This window comes from Erithacus rubecula, assembly GCF_903797595.1.
Source record: "Erithacus rubecula genome assembly, chromosome: 1".
In the NCBI taxonomy this organism is placed as follows: domain Eukaryota; kingdom Metazoa; phylum Chordata; class Aves; order Passeriformes; family Muscicapidae; genus Erithacus; species Erithacus rubecula.
Genome location: NC_136658.1, coordinates 88,427,889 through 88,437,905, shown reverse-complemented (window position 1 = coordinate 88,437,905; position 10,017 = coordinate 88,427,889). Strand labels below are relative to the sequence as shown.

Here is a 10,017-nt window from a genome sequence, read left to right as displayed (position 1 = left end):
CAACCTCTTAGCTGGTTGTCCTCTATTTCAGTCCTGTTTGATCCAGTTAATCCTTTCCAGGTGGGAATTTGGATGTGGAATCTACTTCTCACTCCAGAACCTTCCCTCTCCAGGACTGAGACCTCCTTCCCATCCTCCCTCCTCCTGTAAGCCCTGCACACCCTCCATTGCTGCAGTTTCATATCCTAAGTGCTGCTTTTCCTTGGTTTGGTTTCTTTTTCCTAGCAGATTTGGAATAATCAGTTTTGATTTCTTTCTCTCTCTCTTTGCTGGTGCCTCTTCACTTTCAGTTTTAGGGTATTGCCTAAGCTCTGCACACCCTCAGGGAGCAGCAGAGAATCCAGGGTGGGGTTAGAGCAGAGCTGCACTCAGGGCTGCAGACAATAAATAGGGTAATGATGGATAAATTTTTGTGTTGAGTGAGAAGTCAGAAGGGTCTTAAAATCTGACGTAAAGAAAGGGTTGTTTTTTGACATATTACAGGAGCAGGATACGGAGGAATCTTAAATGTATAATAAATGTTCTTAAATGTATAATAAATCAAACTTTTCTTGCACATAATCACAGTGGGATACAATCTGTAGCATTCAGAGTATTTGGTATTTTCAAATAGGTTCCTATGGGATATCACATAGAAGAAGAGGAAAAAACACAGTATCTCAGTGTTACTGCCACTCCATGATGGAGCTGCTGTTTTCTGAACTTCTTTCATGATGAAAAGAGGCAATAATGCTCATGTTTGCTGTCTGCAGTCCCACACCACCCAGCTGACCTGTCCAAGAGGTCACCTGTGCATAACTCAGCTCTTCCACACTGCAAATTGAGTCCAAGGGATGATCTTATTCTGCAGTCTCTGGATTCAGCAGGATTATTCCCTCAGCAGTTCTGCCTTTTACTATTGGGGTCACGGCAGGCTTAACCTCAGGCAGACTACCAGAGACCTAATAAACAGGGCTTGTCATTTTGGGCTTGGTGCCATGCTAACCTGGCTGCAGCTGGCACACATCTGGCTGGGGCTGTGCAGGGCTGGCCAGAGCAGCTTAGCAACAACAGCTTGAGGAACATGGGGCTGCTGCTCCAGTGTGCCCCCCGAGCCTGTGCCATTCCCAGCAGGGGAGGCTGGGCACCAGGGACTGGGAGGGCTGGTCCTGGCATGGAGAGGGATCAGCCAGGGCTGAGGGCATGCTGCCACTGCTGCTCTCCTTCCATCTGGAACCTTCACCCTCCTGCCCTTCTCCCCTGCAGGCCACAGGGCAGGTCTAGCATGATCCATCCTGCTGCTGGGCAGGGGCTGCCCGTGCTAGGAAAAGCTGGCTTTGCAGGCACCTGGAAAATGTGAAGGTGGGTGCTGCCAGTGTGGATAATGGTGATTCTTTAGCTCCTTGCCTCCTGTAAAACTGCCTCTACCAGATGCAACAGGATACCTGCCCCTATTGATGGAGGCAGCACTGCTCATGTAGAGAATTGCTGTGCATTCAGAAACAGGGTCATCATCAATGTTGTTCATGATTACTGCCAGCAGTGCCAACCTGCACCTGCAGGATGATGCTCTGAGATGAAGAGTGAAGATCTATCTAGCAAATGTTGACAGTTTTAGTGAAACAGTGTCCAACCCATCAGCTAATGGAAAATATCTCTGTGATTTATCAATACTAGAATTTCAGCTGAAAATGCAGGTTTGAAATATTAATTATGAATATAGTCCAATAAATCCCTAGGCATTTTATTAGATGTACTTTATATAAAAAAATCCTCAGAATTTTACACTTCTTAGAATTTATAGGATTTTCTGTTTGGACATCTTATAGTAGGAAGAATTGCTTGTTCTCAGGAACCACCATTTAAGTAAGTGCTTTTCTGCATCATGCATATACTTTTTGCTTGGGTCTTCTTACACTGTGTACCTGCCTGATTTTCACAATTTGTCTTTTTGGTACTGATTTTTAGAAAACATTTGTATTATACTGTGTGTCGAATATGAAGTAGAATAAACTCAGATTCTAAGCTAAGTAGCTAATGTTACTGACACTTTATCCAACTTACAACATATTTTGGAAACAGTGAGAATAAAATAAAGGAAAAAAACTCAACTCCTCCTCTGCCTCCCCATAGAAAACCTGGCAAAAACTGCAAGCACGATGAAGTTTGTGGTTGCCACAGGAAAGCACAAGTATCTTTGGAGAGACTTAGCTGCCAGCCAGCACTTACAAACAGTGCTTGACCTTTCAGCAGCATCAAAAGGAGAACTCTACTAATACATGGTATTTCCTCTGTAGATAGATTACATCCTGCCTTTGCAGCAAAAGAAATTCAGGCAAACTTCTTTTTCTCCTTTAACTTACAGTTTTAGCTGGCAAGAAGAAATATGATTAAGACTACGCAGCTTAATTTTGTGTTCACTTCAAGTACTTGGTTATTTCCCTTGTGGAACACTGCTCAGATTAGTGATCAAGCCAGGGCACTTGTCTTCAGTGTCAAATGTGTGTCTCCCCTGATTGCACTTCAGTCAGTTGAGCCTAATTCCCACTGATTTAGAAATGGTTATCAAGTCCTGAATGTGCAGCTCCATCTCAAGGAAGCAAAGAGAAGTTACTCATCCCATTTAAGCATTCTGGTGAGAGACATGATGCCCAGCCTTCATTCTCATACCACAGGTAACATTCATTATGCTTTTTGGGGGCTGGGGTATGATTTTGAGAGTGGTAAAGCTTTTAAATTGGATATTAATAATGCTCATAACAAAGTAGATGGCTCTTTTATAAATTATTCCACTGTATTAAAAAAAAATTAAAGCCAGATATGCTTTAAAAATAAACCATCTGCTTTAAACCAGAGTTCTTTTGATCCTTGCCTGTGAACAACCAGGCACCAATATGAGACAGGAAACTCTGGGAAAGGAAGGAGAGGTGTGAAATGTCTGGGAGTCATTAAGCAGTGCAGCAGAAATGTAGTTACCAGTTGCCAGGAATAGTAAATCCTTCTTACACAAGACTCTTTTTTTTTTTTTTCTTGATTCAGCTGGGTCTCAAGGATTTCAGTTTTGTGAATCTGTGTTCCCCAGTCCTGCAGCAGCAGCAAAATGGGATGTTCCCAGGATACCACCTTCCACTCCTGCCTCTTATGCTTCAGCCTAATTGCTGCACAGCACTGTCCAGCACAGGAAGATGCCACTTCTATTCCTTTTTGTCTCTGTAGGACATCTACAACACTGCTCCATCCCCAGGTTACCTGACCCCAAACATGGAACATCAAGAAATTAATTTTAGCTGCAGCTTGACATGAAGCTGTTCTTGGCATTTAGGGGCAAATAACAAAAAACCCCAAATACCACAGAACACCCCAAACCCAAAAAATCACTTATTTGAGTGGCAGAGAAGGTGTGAATTGTCACAAAGGTCTCTAAAAGCACAATTAAAAAGAATTTCACCACGTTAGTAACTAGCCTGACGAAAATACATTAGGGTTTGAAAATGTCAGTGGGAAGCTGCATGTGTCCCCAGCAATGGAGCAGTGGTCTCTGCTGCTGCTGCCCTGCATTCCCAGATCAGGGCACAAAAAGGATGTACTGCACTGGCTGTGGCAGCATGGAATCACAAACTGGGCAGCTGGGGCAAGGTGGTTTTTCACTGATTGGGAGAAAGTGGCAGTGCATGAAATAGGTGGAGATGGGTGCAGGGCTGTAGTTCAGAACATGTGTAATTAGTAACAGATGTACTGTAGGCTGTCCCTTGTGGGACAGCAAGGAATCCTCTCTGGTCTAGCTGTGCTTTGTGCTCAGGACTTATTTCCATGTGTTGTGAGGCAGCTCTTTTGGATGTATTACATTTGTAATTGGAATGGCAGAAGCTCCTTAGTGGTTTGTAGCTAGGAAGGTGCAGTACAATTTCAGACTGCAGGAGGACAACAGATTGTTAAAGCAGTGAAACACACTGTATTACAGTGTCCTTTGCCAGCTTACCACATGAAGTCAGACAAGGATCAGGATTTGATCAGTAAGATGCAAGACCAGCAATCAGTAAAGTTCACAGCATGTGAAAGTTATTTGCATCTGCTCTTGAAGCCAAGGAGCATCTCAACCTAATACATAGCTCAAGTGAAAGCCTTTCTTCATCACTGTTAGAAGTTTAGACTAGATTTTATTTGGAATCAGAGATTGTTAAAAATATTAAGGACTGTAACTACGTAAGAAGCAGTGTAACACTTCCCTCTTCCAATGTTGCTAATTTTAACTACTCAGACAGAAATATTCTGTATCAAAATACTGCCTGAATCTGTACTGACTTGCATTTCTGCCAAAACTGCAAATGGTTTTGGAAAACAAAACAGGAAAGGAGCTACATTTAGGAGGAATTAGGGCAACAACATCTGCATCAGCCAGAAAGAAATAAACTGAAATTTCATACGAAATTGAGAGTCAGATTATGAGGTAAATGGTGAGAATAACCAGTTAGTGAATTCCATATGACATTAGCAGTGGTGCTATGGAGTTACATCTGGCAGATGGGAAGAAAACTTTGCTTTTGGACAGCCATTTCGAGAGCCAAAATAAGAGGAAGACAAAGCAACACCTAAAAAAATGCTTGCTTGATGCAAGTCTTGAAAATTCAGTCCCACAATGCTACTGCCCTTGCCAGGCAAAAAGCTTGAGACTTTAGGTCCAGGTGTTTTAAAACCAGCAGACTCTTCAGGAATGAAGCACAGCTTCATTTAAATCGCTCAGCACTGCTGCCAGCAGAATCTGAGCCTTGGTAAGCCTGGCCTGGGGAGGGTTTGTGAGCTCTGACAGGCTTCTCAGGCTACCTCAGCTGGTCTAGCACAGCAACACAGGAAAGTCTTCTGTATTTTAACATCAAGGTACTTAAAAAGGCCTCTGCTGGTTTTTAAATACCTCTAACTATCACCAATAGCTACATGTACCTGCCCACTGCAGGAGGTTTGGAAGTAGATGATTTTTAAGGTCACTGCTAACCCAGGCTATCCTATGATTCTGATATGGAAAGACACAGCTGCACCTGGCAGAACTTATTCTGTGCTTGACAATTCTTTACCTACCAGTTCAGCCCAGAAGTGCACCTGGACCTGCTGAGCTCATTACTGTTATAACTTATTGCTCACATGTATCTCAAATATAAGTCAAACTGAAAACCAGAAAAATCCAAGAATGAGAATTTTTTTTTTCCTATGACTGTGGTATGGGCTCACAACAGCAGCATATATTTGGGTATGTATTCACCAACCTCACCCATGATGGGATTCTGTGATTCCCTAGTTTATGTTTTATTGAAAATTTATGGGATAATTTAAAAACAAGACTTTAAATGAACTTTGCAGTAAGTAAATATATTGTCTCAAAGAGCACCTGCAAAAATGCCATCCATGAATTCTTATCCTTATTTGATGTTCTAAAATCGTTCTACCTTTGGAACATTAACTGCAGACAAAGACACCTGGGGACATCACAGCACACCTACATTGTATGGCCCTCACTGGTCTTTAACAAAGATTTAACAATGAATTAACAATTGGCTTCAATGGGGATTGGCAACAGATACAGACCTTCAAATCTGTCCATCAGCATATGGCTGAACACACAGGCACAGAAGTGTTTTATAAAATAAAGCTCTGAGTTCTCCCTTTGAATTTGAAGTACAATGTATTCCAAGGTATTTTTAGGAAAAAAACGTGTGAAGAGCAAGTGAATGAAAACCAAATGTACACAGATTTTAAAAACCTTGCCTTACAAACAGAGTATAAATCTCATAATGCTAAAATTATGTACCTAACATTACACCTCCATATGCCAACTTGGTTGTACCCAAAGCAAACTCTCTAGGGATTTACAGCCATGAAGGTGAGATTTATGAGTTGCTTGAATTTATTAGAAGTATAAGAGAGCATGTGGAGCAAACCTGGCAAATACTGAGAAGATCCCAAACCCCAATGTTGCAGCAAATGAGAGTTCACTGTCTTGTCAGTGCAATGGCAATGGCATGTGCTCCTCTGGGCACACACCAGCAAAACAAACCACATATAAACAGGGCTCAGGTGCAGCTGGCCAAGCATGAGCAAGTGGTTAATGTGCATTCCAGAGCAGCTCATCTCAGGTGACACTCAGCTTTCCAATGGTCCCTTTCTTTTGTCTCCAGAAGGCACTGGAGGGGTTTTGCTGGTCTGCAAAAGAATTGGTCAATCCTACTCTCAATCTGAGTATCAATCCTGTCAGTCCTACTCTCAATCTGAATACACTGAGAGCATCTTGTGCCTAGTGAACCCTGTAGAGTGCAAAGGCTATTTCAAACACTGACTTCCCTACAATGAGCAACATTTTGCTTAAAAATGTTTGAATGAGACTGTATTATTTTTTATTTAGAGACAGGCAATTTTTTAACCCAGTATTTTTCAAGCTGAAGGCTGATGCAACTTGTCACACACCAAATATCCAGTTTGTGTTTCTGTAATTCAGTCAAGGCCAACTTGTTGGGCTGTTCCCATTCACTTTCATAAAGAAAGAAATTCCACAGCAGCACTGAGAAAGATGAAAAGAATTGTGACCTATAAACTATTTACCGCTTTCTGAACTTGCCGCTAAAATAATAACATCTGAACAAATATTCAGATACAATGTAATATGTTTCTTTATTTTTTTAATCCAATTTGTAAAGGTCCCTTTTTAAACAAAACAAGAACAAAAAAAATCAACACAATTCAGAGGGCTTATCTCATTTACCATATTCTTCCCCACTCTTCACTTTAACACAAGCAGCAACTTATAGTATTAGTGCTCATATAGTGCACTTATATGAATTTTGATTTGTGTATTAAGCATTAAATACAATGTATTTTCCGTGAGCATAGCCCAAAGAGTACACAACGTTACATTTTCAAAGTATATGTTTAAAAAAAAGACAATAAATGTATATCCAAGACAGTCAAACTCAAAATATTTTGACTTGGCAAATTCTATAACAAGTAACAGCAATTTTAAACTGTGTACAAAGCAGAACAGTGCCAACATGCCTCTGGTCTGTGAGCGATGGTAAAACATCAAGCACACGTACAAAGGAGAGAAGCCAAAGAAATCCACCACAGAGCTAACCTGAGGCACACCCAACTGCAACCAAACAAAGGCAGCCCACTTTCCCACTCTGTAATGCAAAGAGCCCAACAGCAACAAAAAGCACTTCTACGCTACAGAAAGTGAAACAGCAACTCCTTCCAAATTTGTCTCCGCATTTTTAAACACACTGTTCAAAAAATTTAAAGGTGAACATCTAATTATACCAAACGAATGTACAAACTATAAAGTCAGAGAAGCTCCAGAAGATTGCCACTTTCAACCTTGCATAGTGAGAGCTGGCATTGATATTGCTACCATAGCTTCAGCAGAAGATACGGAAAAGAAAAATCTTTACTTCTAAGTGATGCACATACGTAGCATTTTCTTCACAAAATTCAGTTAAACATTGTTTTAATAAAAGGGAGAACAGCTCTAAAAAGGGAAAGATAGTGTTCACAAGCTTAGAAAAAAAATACAAAACCAGAACATTCCATAATAAAAAATTTGAAACGATAAACATTCCATCATGACAGCACCTATTTTATCACTAAATAAGCCCCATACATGCAACAAACTACAACTATTGTATAAGGCTGTCAAATTAAAGGTTTACTTTTCATATAAACAAAGTGTAAAAATAGCAACAAGTTGCGATCTTCAAATGTAATGCTATGTGAGGATTCTGTCTCCCCAGTTTCATTTGGTAGCAATTTCAATATGCTGGATATAAATGTCATTCACCTAGGAACCGTGGTACAAATACATTGTGCCTAGGACAGTATTGTCGTATCTCTGTTCGACCTTGACAGTATTGGAATGCTCAACAACACTACTGAGTTCAGGGATGCTTTCAGCAGTATCCCCAAAACCATGATAGTGTCCATAGTGCAAAGTGTCTCCAGGGTCCTCCACCCACGAGGGCCGGTTGGAAACGCAGCTACTCGGGCTTCCATTGAGGTGGAGAGATCCACACATGTCAGTGGAATTAGCCATGGCTTTCTCCGGCTCCTCGATGCCGTTAGTGGTGTGAATTCGATGCCTGCTGGGAGAAGTTACTCCAGGAATGACTCCGTTGGGTGCTAATGCTAAGCACTCCCCACGCCTGGCATCCATCCCGCTGAGCTGCTGCGCGGCGCTGAAATCCAAGTGTCCATTGATGGCACATCCATTTGTCAGTGCATTCAATATGGAGCTACTGCTATTCATATCTGCATTAAGAAATAAGCCTGTCACCAACAATTAAGAATAAATCGAAATACATCAAAATGTCTCCACTATAATTCACTTACTTAAAAATGTTTCCATACACAGCTCTGAAAATAAATCTACCCTTTCTTTATAACAATGCAGGTACTTCCAAGTAATGAGGCGTGACCAGTAAGTTTGTGGCATGGATTCTTAGTTGAAAATGCAACTTTTTAATCCACATTTGTTTTGAAAATATGCCTACATTAATCTTTGCAAAGACAATGTGAACTTCTGAGATTTTTTTTTTCATTTAACTGTATGAAGTCAGTGCAGCAGACAACACTCTGGGCAGTGTTTTCAAGGGTGGAATAAAAGTGATCTTTTCACCTTAATTGTAATGCCCTCTTGGGATGGAAAATTATGTACATACTGAATGTCTGTGAGAGGGTGAACAGTGGGTTTTTTTCCCATTTTGCAGCTGTAATTTAACTGTGGCTTTTTTTTTCTTTTTAGTTGTAACTCTCACAGTACAGTATGCACTGAAGTAAATCAAACAAGGAAATGTCACATTGGGGTACTAATATGAAATGTTTCCAAGTTCCTTTATTCAAAATTACCTCAATGTACCTAGCAGCTTGCTGGATAACATACTGGGCAGGTTTATATTTAATGCTATGTTCATAATAGCACGTGTACAATCCACATGCAAAATGCCATACAATAGCAACAGCAGAGTGTACAGAAGACTAAAAAGTAGTAGTAGGAAACAAAATTCTAAAAATGTGCATGCAAAAATCACTGATAACTGTTTTGAAGTAATTTCCCCTTTGAAGTTAGCAATCGGTACAACAGGTTTTGTTTCCATGAACAGATTTCATCAGTCTGAAATGCATGTTTTTGCAGTGGTACTCAAAAGTACTAGCACAAAAAATGCATGAAATATTCTGCTTTTAAAATACAATTTATGTCTATATTGGTAGAGATGAGCAAGGCAAACATAGCAACTACAGAGCTATGTGGTGACATTTAAAGATTTTACATTCTGTGATTATCCTTGGATACATGCACATATGTTTATGTCTCCATAAATGCATAAACCCATGTGCAAAACAGGATTGCATTTTCTGCGTGTATGCAAATTAATCCAGTTTATTTAGTCTGTTGGCAACTTCCCACATTTGTAAAACATTGGGCTCCCATTTAAGTGACACATAATGAGTACCACTGTCTGACAAAGAAGAATCTGGAGCTTTGGTTCTTTCTCAGTTTTTTGCATGGCTATTATTTGAAGTACAACACTGACACTTCACAGACACCAGTATTTTACACAAGATATGTGTCCAGTTTGTGACTCCCTGGATGTACTAACTGGAGTTTCCCATTTAGTCCCTACATCAGTTAAAATAACCACATCAGCTGAACTTACTGATCATGAATTCTCATTAAAACTGGAAAAAAAACCCCACAAACCCATCAAGACATCAAAGTTAATAGTTCAGTGATGAAAACGCACAGAAGGAGTTTCATATAGTGTTTATTAACTGAAAAGTGCAATTTTTAAATTGTTTTAAAAGAAACCATTATTGGCTGGTTTTGCCAAACCAAATTTAATAAATCTGGCACTTTTATTAGTTAATATGCAAAAGTAGGTAATGAATAGTTCTAGTGATAATTATAGAATGTTATTATTGGTTAAAAATGAGCACCTATAGTAATACAGTAATAGACCATATTTATGAAAGAAAATAATTTTTCCATAAATAAGAACACTT

The 10,017-nt window shown here is 40.0% G+C and overlaps 1 protein-coding gene across 2 annotated transcripts in view; it reads right to left on the bottom strand.

The window, feature by feature from the left end:
- Window positions 1–6,611: 6,611 nt before the first annotated feature.
- The window catches only part of ANKRD10 (ankyrin repeat domain 10), a 37,080-nt gene continuing 33,674 nt past the window's right edge, over window positions 6,612–10,017 (bottom strand). The window contains exon 6 of one of the 2 annotated variants that reach the window (XM_079325017.1): window positions 6,612–8,283. In XM_079325017.1, the coding sequence (XP_079181143.1) occupies window positions 7,799–8,283 (485 nt within the window). In that variant the 3' untranslated portion in view covers window positions 6,612–7,798. The remainder of the gene's footprint in view (window positions 8,284–10,017) is intronic. The other variant, XM_079325018.1, reaches the window with a different exon arrangement.